Source organism: Falco peregrinus, chromosome Z, assembly GCF_023634155.1.
Source record: "Falco peregrinus isolate bFalPer1 chromosome Z, bFalPer1.pri, whole genome shotgun sequence".
Classification (NCBI taxonomy): domain Eukaryota; kingdom Metazoa; phylum Chordata; class Aves; order Falconiformes; family Falconidae; genus Falco; species Falco peregrinus.
The window spans coordinates 1,475,363-1,493,851 of NC_073739.1; the positions used below are offsets into that span (position 1 = coordinate 1,475,363).

Here is an 18,489-nt window from a genome sequence, read left to right on the forward strand (position 1 = left end):
TGCATTTTCAAAGGGGAAGCTGTTATCCGGACTCCCTTGTCTCTCACTGCCTTTTACTTTTTCCATGGCAACAGTGGCAGATTTTAATTCTCTAGCTCTCTTAAGCCAGTATTCCAATTTAGCAGATATTTTAAAATGCAACAGCTTTGGCACCAAAAGTAACAAATGCTACAACAACAGAGCATGTAATCAGCACTTTGTGGTGTTTACTTGTGAAGCTAGGGAGAGAGAAAGGACAGAAGACCTAAGCAAACCAGAAATGTCTGACTAGTTTCTGCCAAAAAAATATGGGACAGGACTGCTTTAAGGAAGACAAGTGAAGAATTACTGTCTGGCCAAATAGCATGTAATGTTGGCAGTAAAGATGTATAGTCCTGGGAGAGCAGTAGCTCAGAGCCTCATTTTACAGTAACAACACAAACTGCAAGCCAGAGAACCTTTAGCCACCAGTGTCTGGTGAAGAAATGCTTATTAGATTTCCAAAATGACAAAAGAATATAAGCATTAAAATTCTATGAGATCAACAGACCTGCCAAAAACTTTATTACATTTTAAGGTATTTGCATCATTCTCTGGCCACTTAGTGCATTTGAGCAACCTTCACCTTCATCAGCAGCCAAGGACAGGTTTTATTCTCTTAAAAAAAAAAAAAAGTTAACAAAATAAATTGGCTTTGAATTTGCTTTTGCTGCAGAAACTGCCAGCACAAAATACGCAATTTCTGTCCTCCGTGGGAGAAGGTTCTCCCATTGTCTGGTAGACTCTTCTCCTTGCGATGTGCCTGAGATCCTTCTGGTCATTGCTAGCATGACTATAAAAGGTGACCTACTGCACACGTTTTTTTCTGCCAAAATGCTATTTCCTTATTAATAGAAACAAAGAAAAGCAAAGACGCTATATGAGGAAACTGCAGGGCTTTCTTTAGTTCTCTTTTTATGGTGCCGGATGCTACTACAGGTGTGCTTAGTGTTGTAGCATGTGAATAATTCTGCAGCATAAGTAACTCTGGTTTTATGCTTTCTGATCCACAAACAACATTCAGGCCTCTACATGTTATTTGTCTGCCTAAATTATTGTACTGATTTATTGTGCTGTAATGCCCAGAGCACATGAGGTGCTGCACAGTACCTAAGAATGTGCTTCATTCAGAAACGTGTGCAACGTAAAGACAGTAATGTACAACCATATGTTAAAAGTGCTCTTACATGTATCATCCCACCTAGTTAGTCCCTACCCTCTACCCCTTCCCTCTGGATCCCTTTGGCTTCCTTCAGTGTGCTGCTCTCAAGTGTATAATAACATGGGTCAGGGTTAGTGCATGAACTGAGGGATAGAGAAATCTTCCAAACAAATGGTTCAGAGCCTTATTTTTCCTCATTTTTCTCTAGCAAATCCAGGGTTTGGAGGAGCTTTCCTCTGCTGGGTTATGGAATGAATTGACCTCCTACAGTATCTTGCAACTGTGTCAAAACCACAGTTGTAGATGGTTTAGTGTTGTGGGTTGTTTTGTTTTTAAAGCATGTATTTTTTAAAATTTATCTGAGTATTTAATCTGACAGTATTTAATATGTAAACTTGTCTGTTGCCAGAAAACAGAATCAACAATTGTTAAAATTAACAATTCAGCCTATTCAGTGAAGATATGCTTTCATAAAACAGTTTTGTTATCTTGAAATCATACTAAACAATGCTTAGAAAAAGAAATAATTATTTTTTGAAACTTGGGTCGTACACTGTAAAAGCCTCACTCAAATTCCAAGTAAATATATAGTGGTAGTGCCAGATCTGCAGCCCTGTCAGGAAGGCAGAAGGAGCTAATTAATGTCTCCAGGAGCTCACAAGGCACAGATTAAAATTTGGAAAAAAACATCCTGGCCTAATGTGACACATTTTGTTTTTACCACACTGAGCAAGAGGAATCAAACCTGTATTGCTCATCAGCCAACACCAGCACAGCATGAAAGATGGCTTGTTTAGGTTTCCCAGATTTTATTATTTACATTTTTCTTCTTTTCCTTCCCTATCCCTCCTCTTTTTTTTCTCCTATACTTCTGTCTTTTTCATTCAGCTACCTACAAGCCAACAAAGCTTTCTTTTTGCCCAAAATAACAGCAGAATGTTCAAGTTTACATTTCATTTTTAAAATGTAATTGAGAGGAAGAGCGTAGGATTCTCCCATTGTAAACAACGAAAACACAAATAACGAGGCAAACAGTCATTGTGAAGACAAGGGTGTTGATGGGAACAGAAGGGGCTCACAGGGATAGTACTCCCACTGACTTCTGCAGTGATGGAAAAGTAGGAAGGGAAAGGAAAGCCAAGAGGAGGAAGTCTTGGTGTGATTTTCATTATCCCAGTGAGGTCTTGCAGCTTCATTTTCTGTTTAACAGTACTTTCTTGTCTTTTAATCTAAACACTTCATGTTACAAAACCAAGATTTTTCTGCTTCTGTGGCGAGCAAATTGAAATGGAGCTTGTCCAAGGAGAAAGCTTTCACATCTGCTGATGGAGAGAGAAGCTGGTTTCTCCAGACCTCCCAGTCGTGAATGACAGCTGGGTGCTTATTCCCATTGGCTTCTTTGAAGATCTTAGCTGGAGTGAATTGGCAGATACTAACCCTCCTGCAAACTAGATGGCTGCCAGACAGTGTCAGAGAGTTACGAGGTTACCACAAGACCTGGGGAGACCATGGCTTGAAATTTGAAAGTATAGCATCCTGGCTTGTGTCTGAAACACTGCAGCCAGCAGGATGAGGGCAGTGACTGTGCCCCTGTGCTCAACACTGGTCAGGCCACACCTGGAATCCTGTGTTCAGTTTTGAGCCCCTCACTTCAAGAGGGATGTAGAGGGGCTGGAGCATGTCCAAAGACAGGCAATGGAGCTGGGGAGGGGGCTGGCAGCTGAGGGGTGTTTGGTCTGGAGAGGAGGAGACTCAGGGGGACCTGATCGCTCCCTACAGCTGCCTGATGGGCTGTGGGCGGGTGGGTGTTGGTCTCTTCTCCCAAGTATCAAGCAACAGGACAAGAGGAAACAGCCTCAAGTTGTGTCAGGGGAGGTTTAGATTGGGTATTAGGAAAAACATCTTCATGGAAAGGGTGGTCAAGCATTGGACCAGGCTGCCCGGGGAGGTGGTGGAATCAGCATGCCTGGAAGCATTTAAAAGCCGTGTAGATGTGGTGCTTAGGGACATAGTTTAGTGATGGACCTGGCAGTACTGGGTCAATGGTTGGACTTCATAATCTTAAAGGTCTTTTCAGACCAGAACGATTCTATGATCTCACACCTGGTGCATGCTTTGCTCCAGCTGTGAAGTAAGTGATTTTCTTGCTCATACTGATGAAGCTGTGTTAGGTTTTCAACACAAGGTTTTGCAGATGTAGTTATTGAGTATCACTTAGGGATTATGGAGGACACGTGTATACAAAGACTTGTTCAAGCAAAGATGATTTCAGTTAGTTAAAAATAGCGTACATGAATTGGTCAATTCCATTTGGTATCTTGGAATAAAAAGTAAGCTAAAAATTGCTTTATATGACCCCCACTTGTTTCATGTTTAATGCCATAGAGTAATGAATATGATGGCTGTCAAAGTTACAGTAAGTTTATTGTAGAAATGTGAACAAATTACAGTTATGCCAACATACTGGTTGATAGCAAAATATGCTGCATTATAACTACATTTCAAATAACTGTGACCTGTGGCCTCTGCCTTGAAACAGCAAAGAAATTTCTGGGGTTCTTTCTGAAATAAAGAGGCACCATGATGCAAATAGTGAATTGAAGAAACAGAGAGGTTGCCCCAGAGAGAGGCAGGGCAAGAGAGCCCTGAGTGAGCCTTCCAGCATGCTGTTGGTCACTTAGTGAAGAAGTCCAGTTCGCATAAACTTACGCCCTTTGCAGAATACAGTTATGCATTGAATAGTAATGCACTTAATTGCAGCTACGCTCTGTCCAAACATTGTGGAAGTGTAAGGGTTTGCTATACCATGACCCTTCAGGGAACATGAGTCACCCCCAGAACAGCAGCCAAGCTTGCATTCAGTCAAACTAATTAGGAGTACTCTGCACCCACTTCTGCTGAAGCCTGACAGGTCCTTCTTCACTGAGGTCTTTCTGCAAAGCTGATGAATGTACTGCATCCCAGGACTTGGAGGCAGGGATGTCACATTTCTTATCTGTCCTGAACGCTTTAATCTGACAATACATAATGGCTGGATTCTTCTTTAAAGGTTTCTTTGTACTACAGGATTACACAGGGCTTAGATAAGCAGTGGTTTGCATGTATGTGCTGAAAATTACTCAGTCATGCTATTAACATAGCTTGCACTTTTAACCTGATTATATTCCATCAGGAGTGACAGGCTAACACTGATACTGTACAATCAGGACTGGCACTCTCTCCCAAATGCTGACCAACTCTTTGCACTTGAAACAAACTCAAAGACAAAGCTGTTGTCCTTTCCTTGCTTCTTGAAGTAAGCTAGACTTATTTCAAGTTCTGGGATGAATTTCCTTGATAGACAGTTATATCGTTTATCTCTGCCTTCCACATGTGTAAATGCTCTGTTGCAGGTGAGTTTATAAACATTTCCCACAGCACAATTATATGTGATATAGTTAGTGTGCTTTTATGCTGGAAAATTAAATATTGTTGTAGAGGACTGCAACACTAAATTAACTTCAATTAACTCTGATAGAGTTTGATCTGCTGTGTTGTGGTGTAACTCTTGCTGGCAACCCAGCCCCACGCAGCCGCTTGCCCACTCCCCCTCACCCAGAGGATGGGGAGGAGGATCAGAAAGGAATGTAAAACTCCAGGGTTGAGGTAAGAACAATTTCACAGGTAAAGCAAAAGCCGCGCACGCAAGCCAAGCCAAGCAGGGAATTCCTTCCCCACTCCCCACGGGCAGGCAGGCTCAGCCATCCCAGGGCAGCCGGGCTCCACCACGTAACGGGTACTCGGGAAGACAAACGCCATAATGCCAAATGTCCCCCCTTCCTCCTCCTTCCCCCAGGGTATATACTCAGCATGACGTCCCACGGTATGGAATCCCTCTCTGGCTGGCTTGGGTCACCTGTCCTGGCTGTGTCCCCTCCCCATGTCCCGTGCCCCCCCAGCCCTCTGGCTGGCAGGGCCCAAGGAACTGAGAAGTCCTTGGTTTAGTAGAAACATCACCCAGCAACAACTAAAACCATCAGTGCCCTGTCAACGCTGTTCTCACATCAGAGCCAAAACACAGCACTGTACCAACTACTGAGAAGAAAATTAACTCCACCCCAGCTGAAACCAGGACAGGTATACAAGACTAAGAGTCACTCCACTGATGCCATTGAAATAATTATCTCTTTACACTTTGGCATGAGAGTGGATATATTAAAATTGTAGGGCGAAACTCGTGTATTTAAAAATATTCTAAATTCCTTGTAAACAATCTTTCAGTAGATTTGTCTTCCCTCCTGCACCTACCACTTCCTTCCCTCCCTCCAGTGTTTTCTGTAGTCCTTATCACTGATGTGCTCAAATATAAATTAGGTTCTTCAGTTTTAGCTCCCTTTTATTTGTCTGGGTTATTCGATATTTCTTCATGTTGTTTAGATGAGGAATATTTCCTCTCACTTAGGAAGATTTAAGGAAAGATGGGAGGAAAAACTTCTACTGTTTCTCTGAGCCCGTGTCAAAACTTGAAAATTATATTCTCTGTGTAAACCGCCGATAGTAAATCTACATATTTCTAGTTGTACCTCACCAGCATAGCTAAGTTTCCTTTTTCTTGCTTTCTGCTCCTTCTGCTGCAGTCTCTTTTCTTCTGGTCAGTGATTCCAAGTCCATCATCCCCTCTTACTTTTTTTTCACTCAGGTGAAATAGGTTGCTTTTGAAGCACTTCTCATACTGCAGCACAGCTTTCCTATCTTCTCCTGGCAAGGGAATGTGCTTGCACTTTAAAAAGAGAACATTGCTGTCTAATTCTGTGCATGACAGAGATAAACAGACTGGTTATGTCTACTTAAAATGTAATCATGCTGACTTTGGTGCTCTGTAGTTACAAAGCAGGCCTTTGCTTTCATAGTGCAGGGGGGTAAGAGCAAAATTATTACACTTCTTTCTGTTGCTATAGTCTTCTACTGCTGGAAACTTCAATAAATGGTACTGAACATGGTGCACGGTGCTTTTGGTCAGTTGGGAACTTCATACGTCCTATTCTTATCCTACGATTTCCTTTTTCCCATTACTGGCAGTAACGGACTTAAAAATAAAAGTTTAAATTTTGCTTGGAAATCTTCATTAATTTCTCTGCTTAACTCAAAGGAAAATCTGAATAAGAACCACAAATCTTTAGGTTAACATGGACTCCAAAATATGAGGTATGTGGCCTCTCACAAAGAATTAGACCTCTGTGAAACTGAAATGTGCCTGCTGGAAAATGGAGTGGTTCTTGCCTGCCTGCCTGTATTCCTTCTGTGATACGTAAATCTCAGCTGAAAGTCTCTTAGAACGTTGGGGTGGTCTAAGATGTGCAGCAATTTAAATGTAAGCCAGGATAGCAGGTTTACTCCAGCTTGCCAGCCTTCAGTGCTGAGGATGGTGGCAGGGTCTTGCTGCAAGTCCTTCCAATGGCTGGAAGAAATAGTGAAACATATTAACAGGTGATACAACAGAAAAATGTCACAAAAGTGGTCTAAAAATTCCTGTCGAGGTGTGGTACATGTGTATATAATATATCTACATATAGATCTATGTGTGCCCATACTATATGAGTATATATTCATATATAACGCCCATAATACAAATAGATATAATCTGCTTGTATTTATTATTATACGTATTATTATAAATTATATTTGGAATTGGTTGCTAAGTATTTTGGTGTTTATATAATTCTCATGTTAACCTTTCTACATAGTTAAGTATATGTACATGTTTAAGTGCAATGATTTCCCTAGATTTTTTGTATATTGCTCATCACACCGGAATCTCAGTACCCCCTAATCATGAACTTCAATGGAAAAATAGAATAGCTCTCCAGTTTTCTTCCAAATCCCACCTTTTTTCATTATTTTTTTTTCTACTCACATTGTAAGAAGCAGCTGGCACATTGCTATAAAAAAAAGAGTACCTCCAGGCACAAAGAGATTTTGAGCAGTAAGACAACAGCTGCAGAAATTGCATGGACATAGGGCCAGGTCTGTCCCATGGGAAGGTTGTGCTGTGGGTTGCGGTCAGGCTGGTGTGGAGGAGTGACTGCCTGGGAGTGAAGGAATTACACAAACCCATCCATCCTCTGTCTATAGTCCCTAACCAGTCCCTGTCATCCATCGTAGTTCGGGGTGGCTATGCTGATAGAGGGTCTAGGGCTTCTCATTTTTCTGAGGTTAGAGAAGTGAGTCTTTCCACTATGAACTTTCTTCCAAAGCAAAGCCAGTGTAATTGTAGAGGAAAATAGCCCTAACGCTAGGAACTAAGTTTTTGTATAGTTTGCCAACAATATGAGTTTCCCCAGTGATTCCAGGACTACTGTCTTGTAGAGGTTACTCAACAGACACCTTTTGCTATTAACATCCAATGTATCAATTCTCATCACTTAGAAGAATTAGTTTGTAAACATGCAAAAAATGGAAATGCCTTTGTTTTTACCGAGTCTGATATTCATAGGTGAGGTTGCCCCATCCTGTTTAGAAAAGAAACACCTTTTAAGTCTAGACTTTTTTGGTCATAGCTGCAATAAAGAAGTCTCGAGGAAAAATACCATGTAATGAAAATAATCAACCAATTATGGTTTGAAAAGCATACTTGGAGATAAAATCCTTATCATGTTGTTGTGATCTGTCCATTTACAGTGGCAGGTAGAGAATTTTACCCAACATGCTGAATGGGGATGTTAGACTTGTCAGCTCTTGGGTACCTTTTCTGTTCTTTTATGGTATTTCTGTAGCACAACTAGCAAAGATACCAGACTTCTTTTATACAGTGTCCACCATCGAGCCATAGGACAGACAATACTAATATTAATTACACTGGTTGCTTAAGCTTGTGCAGACTCAAGGTTTCTCCTTTAACTAAATTTTGATAGTTTCATATTCCAGTGGTTGTATTTTAAAAATCATTGGAGCTAACCATACTGTCATTAGTTTAGTTACATTCCTCATGGTTTCACTAATTAGTCCCATCTCCACACCCTAAATAAATAAATAAAAATATCTGTCTTCTTTTGCAAACATGCTAAAACAGTTCCTAAAGAAGGCATTTTTAACAATGGCAATAGAAAATGTATTTATAAAACAAACACGATGAGTACCCAGAACTGTGAGGTATATGCCTGATACCCCACCCAAACTCTTAACACTCCATGGCTTCCTGTTCTCCAGCATCCTCTAATACAGACAACCATCACAAAAAACTAAGACACGTATGCTAAGACACATATGCTAATTGGTGTCAACATATGAATTATATGTGGCTAATGGCTCAGGTGAGAGGACTTTAGAAGAATGAAAAGGGGATGCTTGTAAAAGGAGAGAAGTGCCCAGGGCATTGCTGGCAGACAGCAGCAGGGTATTCCTAAGTGCTGACATTTTGAGCAATAAACTTTCTCAAAAAGTGCTGTAAACGTGGCTGTGACACCACCTTCCTTAACGAACATGAATTCTTGCCTTCATCTTAAGTATTTAGTTCCTTTAGGAATTAAGCATCACTTTCCTTTTTAACTTTGGGGGCACTCTGATGGTCCCACATCCCCTGAAGTGAAACCCATGGTGCGATGGTGTGTGTCTTCACTGGGGTGGTTCTCCCCAGAGGCACCCATCTCCTGGCATCTTGTCAATTTAAGAGCCTGTCACAACAGAAGGGGTTGTAGCTGGTTTATTTGGGAAAACGAAACACACAGACCTTGCAGGGAGGTGCCAAGTATTTCCCATTTTCTGTAACTTCATGGCTTCTGTTGCCATGGAAGGCTCCCAGGGGCTTGCCGCAAACATGGTCCTGCTTGCAAGCAACTGTGGGTTGCCAAGGAAGATCTGTGATGCAGTAGATGACTGAAGGTTTTGGGTTTAGTTTTCTTATTGAAATGCTAGCTTTGACCTAAATAGAAACATTTTTGGAGCCTACTCCAAGAGTTGCCTGTACATTCCCACCTTAAAGCTCGTACATTGTTCTATTATTTGATTTTCCCCAGTATCAGAGATCAACAGTGTGTTTGTGTTCTTGAATTGCAGCCCTGTGTCAGGTATCAGTCTGCCTCAGAAGTAATTAAGATGCTGAAGCCCTTAAGTGCAGTGCCAGGGAGCACTAGTCTGATTTATCAAGCTTATTAGGTTGAGTACTCCACTACCTGGAACAAAAAAAAGCAGACCTTTCCAAAAGGATGAGTATGAGATAAGAATTGCCGGAATGGGAGGCTGATAAACAGACAAACTCGAGAAGAGTGAAAAAAACCCCAGTGTCCAGCCTTGCTAGGCAGCGGTCTCAGTAGTGCAGTTACACAGTTTTTCTGCTTTTATAGTCATCACTGGAGAATTTTTGTGGGTATTGGTGAGATGCAGTTCTTACTTCAGAAGAGAAAGGTTAAGTGATTTGCCCATTTCCACACAGAAGATAAAGGTCGGAGGAGGAAATATATTACAGCCTTTTGTTTCTCTAAATATTTTCAAACCTAATAGCAAAAAACCCTTCAAACAAACTCACAAAAGTATACTCTTTCAGTTATTTGGCCAACATTGTTAAGACAAAAGGAGGTAAAATTGTTTTCCTTTGTAGGATTTTGAGCTGAACAACGAGCTGAAAATGAATGTGTTAAATTTGCTGGAAGAAGTTTTGAGAGACCCTGACCTTCTGCCACAAGAAAGAAAAGCTACTGCAAATATACTGAGGTAAATACATTTCTAGTAGTTTAGTATGTTAACTGCAGCATGTGAAATAATTAGGGGATCATGTACCATAGAATTCACAGCATTTGGTTTTTCTCCAGAGTTTTTAATTTGGAAGGATTACTAAGTGTTTTATTAGCTATAAAACAGAGCGTGTTTTAAGTTTCATGCATAAAAATACCTGTATTAGAAAACTTTGATGCAGAGCAGCTTGCAGCCATGGGTTCAGTCTTTATGCAGCAGGGAAAAATGCTGTCCAGTAAAGCCACGACACCACTCACTGTGATACCTTGAGGAACTTCTGCCTCAGTAATGAGCCATCCACTCTGCTCAGCGGACAAGAGGCCGTTGATAGCCTAATGTGTCATGACATCCTAACAAGACCGTGCTTGCACCTTCCTTTGTGTTGGCATCACATCCAAAGTTCTTTGGATAGCTTACAGGGAGGAATTCTTGTATTAGTCCCATGAAATGAAAGATCTTTAAGCTTCTGCATTAACTATTTAAGTCAGGGTTAGAACACCTTATTTTGTTACTTAGGGTTGGTATTGCAGAGTTAAGTGTCTTGTCATGCCAGAAAGACAAATCTTCGTATGCATTTATCAGTGAAAATAATTGCATCTACTAAAAATGAGTGTTTTATAGCCACTGATTTTCATGTAAATTGTCCTACATTGCTAAGGAGCAGTAAACATTTAAAGACTAGGCAGTGTTTAAAATACGATACGATGAAAAAACACAGATAAGTCTGTGATGTGCTGTGTTAGTATTTTTGTAAATATTCTGCTGGAAACCCAATAAGGGTGCAATAAATGCAGTATGTCTGAATTTTCTACAACCTTTTGACAGGTTTCCCCATCAGATACTTAAGTGAAAAACGAATGAGGGGCAAGTTATTCACTTAGGAAGGAAGAAGTCAAACAAATTCAAGAAACAAAGATTTTTTTTAATAAAAGTACTTCATGTCAATGAGATCATACTTAATTTTTACATAAATAAAAATAAACCTCCTTTTTAATAATACTGCATGTGCTGTTATTCCAAGTAAAAGTAGTAACTTCGTTTCATGTATTTCCTCAGAAGAAACAGCAAGCAAGAAGAGCAAAAAGGATTAGGATAATGGCTTTTAATAATACGTGTGACAGCAATTGTATTAGATTTTTTAATTTAATTTTTAATAATTATTATTATATTTATTAGAAATAGTGAGGAAAATTACCAGAAGACCTTTAGCTTCTTAAAAAAATAGAAGAAAATAAACCTGAATTGGCTGTTCCTGGCAGAGTAATGGGATAGATTATGGACCTTTAACATACAACTTTGTTAGCAATTCCTCTGTACAGCTTCCAGTTAGCCAATTTCCATTAGCTGTTGCATCAAAAAGTGGGACCTTGGTAATTATGTATAAACCGTGAGTTGCCCCCATTTGCATCCTTTTACTGCTCGTCTGTGAATTGGTGGATATTGTCTGTCCTCTCTTCCCTTCTAGCATGTATTACTGTGGCATCTTGAGCACACTGTATATACTAGTGAATACAACTAATCAGGTATTTCCAGTAAACATTTTTCAGAATTTTTCAAAAAGTCAGACTAAATTTTTGACCATCCTGTGAATTTTCGCACTGTATTTCTTTTGGAAAAAAAAAAGAAAGGAAAAGTTAAATTCTTAAGAAGTGAAAATTCTGAAAAAGTTAAATTTTTGAAAACTGAGAAATGGGGAAAAGAAAATGCAAAAGGGAGGGACGTGGAAAAAACAGTACTCAAAAATAAAATTTTAGAAAAATGAAAAAATGTATGTACAGAAATTGAACAGAAAGTTAATTAAAAATTAACTCATTTGAAATATTTTGTAGAAACATTGCATTTTTTTAAATCCTTTTTTGTAGTCATTATCCTGACAGTATTTCTGGAACAGATTATGGCACTTCACAAGCAGGCAAATAAAGCATGAAAAAATGATCTGTCCAAGTTCTCAGTGGGAGTTTCTGTTGGAAATAGGTAGAGAATAAAGACTTCCTCAGATATGGTCCTCAGCCAAGCCATCTTTCGTCAGGCTTTGCAGCTGTATACCCCAATGCCGCCAGGTTTTTCAAACAGTGTGGGTTGATTGTAGATTTGGCCATACAGAATCATAAGTACTTGGTTACATCCCACAAACTAGCCCTGGAAAACGAGCCATCGGTGGTGGCTTGCTGTGCAGGACTAGTCCTTTCGACTGAGTGCATGGATGTCCCGCTTCAGAATGAGGCATGAAATTTAAGCCTTAGCTAACATTGGCTATCAAAAATCCTTTATTGCTTTTCAAGACTGGCAATGCTGCTAACATATATGCATGCTGGACAACTTGTGTGTTAAATATTTCAATAGTATTTCAATTTCCAATCAAATTTCAGTATGATTTCAATACTATTCCAATGGGAAATCCAGTAAGCAGCAGTGACACAGTACTGCTGTCCCAAGTGTTCAAAAAAACTGCTGTGTTCCATTTCCAGTAGCAACCATATTTCATTACCAGCTGAAATTACTCCTATGTCCTATCTGTGGGTTGATTACATACACAAACAGCCCATAAACTTTCAAATAAGAGTTGTAGCATAAATAAATGTTCAGATAGAAGCTCTTGCATGAATACAACTGTAATAATTTAAACTTTTGTTAAGCTGCAGTCAACAGGACATAGGCTCCAAGTCAAAAATATTATCACATAAACCAAACTGTCCCAAAGACTTAAAGCTGAGTGAAACTGTGATCTGAAGCACTTGGGCTTGTTCTCCAGCCACACAGGAGGTGATTATCTGCCAGGCATGTCAAATTTGTTAACAGTCAGCTGGTAAGGAGAAATTAATTTTTGAGGAATGGGAACTCCTTCAGTAACCTTGTGAGAAAGAGTGTATTGGAGCAATTCTGATTTTGGACAAAAAATCATTCAGCTGGAATGAAATACACAAATGTGTCATACATCTCACACTTTCACTGGAAGGAGGAGCTCTGGTTCATAAATCACCTCAGGAAAATGGGTTGTCTAGTAATTAGAAGTGGTTTCCAAGCTTTAAAAAAAGCACTGTAGTGACTCCTGGAGATACACGCCCTCAGCAAGGCTATATAGTTGACTGAGAAAAGGGCATTACAGGATTTAAGGAACGATCTGCAGTTGAATGTAGTTGTTTGCATGTAACTCTGTTATCTGTGGTAGTGACACAGAGGTGTGTGTTCCTTTACTCTTCCACGAGCCTTCATTTTTATTGCACATCATTAAAATGGGAATATTTATAAGTTTTTTTTTTAGAATTATCAACTTGGTAGTCCTCATCAGTGACCTGCTGTCCCGTGGGGACTGTGAACACACACTTCACTTCTGGCTGCCTCAGGAACCGTCTCGGCCACTGGGGTATCAAGCAGGAGTCCCTCTGGTCCTCCAGTTTCTCAGCTTGTTAGTGGATTCAGAGGTGGAGCCAACTCCAGACTGTTCTTTGAAAACTTGATTTTCTTATAATCCAATATATAAAACCGAGGAGTGCTTTCTATCAGGAGGGTTTAGCTTTTCTGGCAGGTTGAAAAGGTCCTTGCTCAATTCTGGAACCAGTTTAGTGAAGAATGAGAAACCAACAGAAGCAGAAGAGACAGTATCCACATGCCTGCATTCTATCTGACCATACATGTATGAACCTAGTTGACAACCAGGTTTCTAGTGCCAGAAGAGCAAAGTTTTTTTCTATATTCACACTAAAAGCAAAGTTCTGGTGTAAAAAGGATATGGTGACACGGGAACGGTGCTTTCCCTGACATTCTTGCATGATGCCTCCCATGGTGCTGTGGCCAGTTGTGGAAGTAGGTCAAAGCAAACACTGAACATGGGCTTCTTCAAGCGGGGAGAGTTCTCTCTATTACTTGTCTCTGAAGATTACTAATTATTGTAGTAGGGACAACCAAGATTGTCTCCCTGGACCAAGAACTGCTAAACTTTAAGCAGACATTCCCATACTGCTCCAAGACATAGTGAAGAGGCACAGTGTTCAATATCAGTGACCTCTCATACCATTGTTTTCTTTTTTCTGCATCAGATTACAGATTTTCTGTGATTTGCCAACATGGCAGATTATAGTCAGTGGTCTGAATATTAAGAGAAGGCCTGTAATAGAATAAAATTTTTTCTTGAGTTCCTTGAACCATCCATAGGTTACAATGACAGGGTGAGGGGAAATCACAGAGGTGATTTCCTCATTGTATTGACTTAGAAATACAGGGACCTACTGTGTCTAACTGAAGGACCTAACCACAAAACAAACTGTAGACAGCTAATGAAGCACTCCTTCCAAGGCAACTGCCCATCACGAAGCAGATTATGTCCACCAAAATGATCTGAAATTAGTTATCCTGACTGTTCCTCCAGAGGTCATAGAAGACACCTTCGTTTCTCAAACAATTACAGAACATAAGCAGTGACTTTGGAGGACGTAAAGCCCAGCCTGGAAGTCCTAAAGGTATCGAGAGTCTTTCTTCTTGTGGAAATGTGTAGAGGTTCTTCTTTTGGTTCAGCTACCTATGTCTGGTTTGGAGAAACGCTGCTTGGTCCATCACCACCACATACCTGCTTTGGAAAGATGTTATCTTTTTTGTTTTCTTCTAGATGGAGGGCTTTCATCTAATACTACTTAAGAGGAGGACTATAAATTACCCACCTAGACCTGGAGGTCTTTTTTACTGTCATTAGAAATCAATTGGAAGATTTTTGGCAGCATACTTTCTATGTGCAGGCACAAATTTGTCATAACTGGAAGTTTTGGTGAAACTCATTCAAAAGGCTTCTCTGGGACAGGTTCAAAATGGGAAGGAGGGGTGAGCCAGTTGACATGCCCCTCATGGAAACAGTCATTCACCCAATTTCTAGGCGAGTGTCATAAAGCAGGCTTTTTGCTTCTTCTGAAGAGGTGCTTGCTGCAGGCTTTTGTATCTAAAAGGGCTTGGCATAACAAAACAGCGTCTGTCAGAATTCAGGTTTGCCACTAAGTCCTCACCGTAGGTCTTGGCTTCCCTGCATTTCAGTTTTCATAGTCTACTCTGGAGTCTGAAAAGCAGAGCAATTCAGAGTTAGGTTAGAAAAAGCATTTATTGTCATAAATTCAATGTTCAAACACTTGTGGAAGAAAGTTTATGCTTTCTGAGCCTGCATGTGGGTTATTTTCCATGGACTGTCTCCTTGAAGGACATTGGGTACAAATGTCTCTTTTTACAAACTGATCTAGCCTTTGAGTCTATGTATGCATATGTACATATAAATTTCTCGGAAAATCAGTCCCTTTGTTAGCAGAGATTAGAGGAAGAAGAAAGGTTGGGTTTTATTCCGAAGAATTTATGGTCAGCTCTGGGAAAGACTGTATAGAATATGAATGGCAAGGAAAGTGTTTATTGAGAGATACTGAGCTGCTTCATGCCTTCTTGAGTCATCAAACAGAACAGCTGGTGTTTTGTGCACGATGAGATTTTTGTTGAATGGACTGACAGGGTTTCTCTGCAGGGTAAAAAAGCTGCTTTTTCTTTTTTTCAATATCTGTTCTGAAAGCTAGGCAAACCTACTGAAGTATGTTTTGCTTGAGATTTTATAAGCCTTATTTACTAACCCCTGAAATCTAGGTAAAATTTCATTGATGATGAAGCAAGGTGTAAAGTTCAGAGTGAACACCAGTGAATAACTTCAATAAATTGTCCTATCTGGAGAAAAAAAAGGGTGGTTCAAGAACGTTCCTCCTTCTTCTTCTTCAGAATCAATGTAAATGAAATCCAGGGATATGTAGACGTCAAAATTTGATGATGACAAATTTTCTGCCTTGTATGATCTCACCGGACAATAAATTTCAGGCTTTATAACTTACACCAGATTTCAAAATGTTTAAATAATATTTCATGTACCATAAAAGAATGAGGAGACAGATGTTAATAGCTTCCACTAGAAAATTATTTTAATATTTTATAATATTAATAGATTAATAATTAAGTGAGAGATAGGTCTAATTTTAGCTGCTGACTCTAAGGATTAGAAAGTTATTCTGTATATATTTAATTCCTTATTTGTAAGGATAACAATGGATGTGTCGGCCCATTCAGTGCTCCCTCAGAGGGGTACTGTTAAACAGTCCAGCAGAATCTCTCCTCACCTTTGCTTTCTCTCCTAATTCTTTCCACACGGACCTGCACTTCTTACACAGCTTCCAGGAGGTTCTCCAAGGAGTGCGGTAGGAACTGCCCAAGCAGAACGGATCAGCTCAACCTAGCTTCCTGGACCTCTGTTGAAACTAGGTATCCCACAGCTGCCAACAGTGCAGACTGAAGCAGAAGTTACTATTGATGCTATCAATAATTAGCTGTATCATGTCTAGAGATTCGTTGTCCTCTGCAGATGTAAATGTGAAGCATTTACGGATAAAAGCAGGATTTTTTTTTCATGGGAGCACTGTGGAAGCACCGTTCATCTCTTTAGAATGAGGGATTGGAATTCTACACAAATTGTGAGATGTCATGTTAGAGAATATCAGGAAGCAAAGGTGAGGGAAAGTTAACTATTTTCAGCCTTTTGAGAATCTAATGTTTCCTATTTTATTTTTTATTTAAGCAAATACAGTCATTTCTGTATCAAAGACAAGAACTCCAGCCAATATAAAGTTATGTGTAAGGAACTCAAATGATGAGTTTACGAGATTGCTGAGACTACTTGGTGGTGAAGGGCAAGCCCTCTCTGGTTTTTTATCGCCAGGAAGCACATGCTCTTGTCATACGACAAACAATACCTTTCTGCGGGCAGCCAGTCGTGAGTTACAGCGGAAGATAAGCAGCTTAGGAAAGACAGATTGCCAGTCTGATTCCAGTTGCCAAGGCTGCACACCATTATTATCTGGAGAAGAAGCTTAGGTTTCTCCTGAAGCAGACAATCAAGACTTTGCACGGCTTGCCCATGAGACATAAGGTGTTTCCAGCTCCTTTAAAGAAAGGGACATTTTGTGTGGATTTGATAGGCTGAAGGTGAAGACAAGGAGGTTTCTTAGATCCTTTCTCTCTGTATCTGATCTGCTTTTAGCCAATTCTTCCAATTTGGCAAACCAAAAGGAAACCACAGCAACCCACAACAGAAGAACCTAGTGTACTAAGCATTAACACTTCCTCCCCACCCACATAGTACAAATTCCATATCCTACACTCATAGCTAAAGTCTCCAGGCAATATATTCCTTTTCTTTTAACCCTTTCTCCAGCTGGTATGTGGAAAGTCTGTTGCTACAGGGTGCAAAAATGAGGAATCGGAGGGACCATGAGAAAATACCTGGTGCAGTTGCAGTGCTTTCTGGAATGACCGGTAGAACTGGTTCTTCTTTGAAAATGGTCGTCTAAACTTTCCTTGAAAATTCAGCTGATGAGTACTCTACAACTTCTGCAGAAGTTGCTTACCTATGCTTGCAGTTGTAAAAGGAAACTTAAGGTTGAAACTAAATCTCCTCTGATGCGAATCAGTCCCGTGGCTTCTTGCTGTGTCGTTGGTGTCTTTATAGGCAGTCTTTCACATACTGACCTACTGTTCTTTCTCCATAAACCTTCTATTTCCTACGTTACATAAATCCAGTCTGTTCAAGGTTTCATTCAGTCTTTATTTTCCAAATGAAGGGATAAGATCTTAGAATTATGTGCCAAGATACTACAGTAGGGTAAAGAGGGTTTAATGAATGCTTACTACTTCTGCTGCATTCATTTTTGACCCATCACTCTGAAATAACACTAATAATCACAAGTTTCCTGTAGCAGAATTGGAAGCTCGGTTTACTTGGATTGGAACACTTGTATTACTGAATGCAAATCATGTACTTGGTACAAGTAAAATCTGCTAGCAGTTTGTTATTTATTTCAAGACGCAGCTCTTTGTGTGGGACACTGAATAGGACAGTGTAGTGCCAGTAAGTAAGAACACTTCCCAGTGAATCATTGTTTTATGCATGCCTATTTTGCTGTCTTCACTTCTCAGATGTTGATTTTTCAAACATTTTCCCAAAATACTATGTAGCACAGTATAAAAATCAGCGAAAAGGCCTAAGATGTAATTTTCCACCTTTCACTTTCCTAGGATTATTCAGGATAGTGACCTTCTGATTAAATATCATTGTTACTGTACTGTGGTTTTGCATTGCCAGTCTAGTTCTTGAAAAGGGAATTTTTCTTTGTCCACCAAACTCATTTGCACTAAAGTCGGAGTGGGATAGATGTAGAAAACTTGTCACAGTATAATGAGCAAGTAAGTACAGTGCATATTGTCGTTGACCATTCCACAGTATATGCTGGTTTTAGCTCAGAGGTTTTAAGCCTCCATGACTATCATTTTACCTTATGTCATACCATTTTGTACACTTATACTTAAAACAAGGCATGATATTTTAGGCAATAGATTTTTTTTTTCATTTACCTTTTCAATTGCATTCTTAGATTTTATGTAAACATGATTGCCAATCTGTGATAAGGTTTTCTCATAGCCATAGACAATTTTATTTATATAGAATGTTCTGCTACTTAATTTTTCAGAGCTCTTTCTCAGGACGATCAAGATGATACCCATTTAAAAATAGAGGATATCATTCAGATGGTAAGTTTATC

At 39.7% G+C, this 18,489-nt stretch overlaps 1 protein-coding gene across 2 annotated transcripts in view; it reads left to right on the forward strand.

Annotated features, from left to right (window-relative positions):
* Positions 1 to 18,489, forward strand: part of RASGRF2 (Ras protein specific guanine nucleotide releasing factor 2) — a 131,976-nt gene that overhangs the window by 100,757 nt on the left and 12,730 nt on the right. For both annotated transcript variants that reach the window (XM_055791362.1, XM_055791363.1), the window contains exons 19-20: positions 9,753 to 9,865; positions 18,418 to 18,478. In XM_055791362.1, coding sequence (XP_055647337.1) covers positions 9,753 to 9,865; positions 18,418 to 18,478 — 174 coding nt within the window. The remainder of the gene's footprint in view (positions 1 to 9,752; positions 9,866 to 18,417; positions 18,479 to 18,489) is intronic.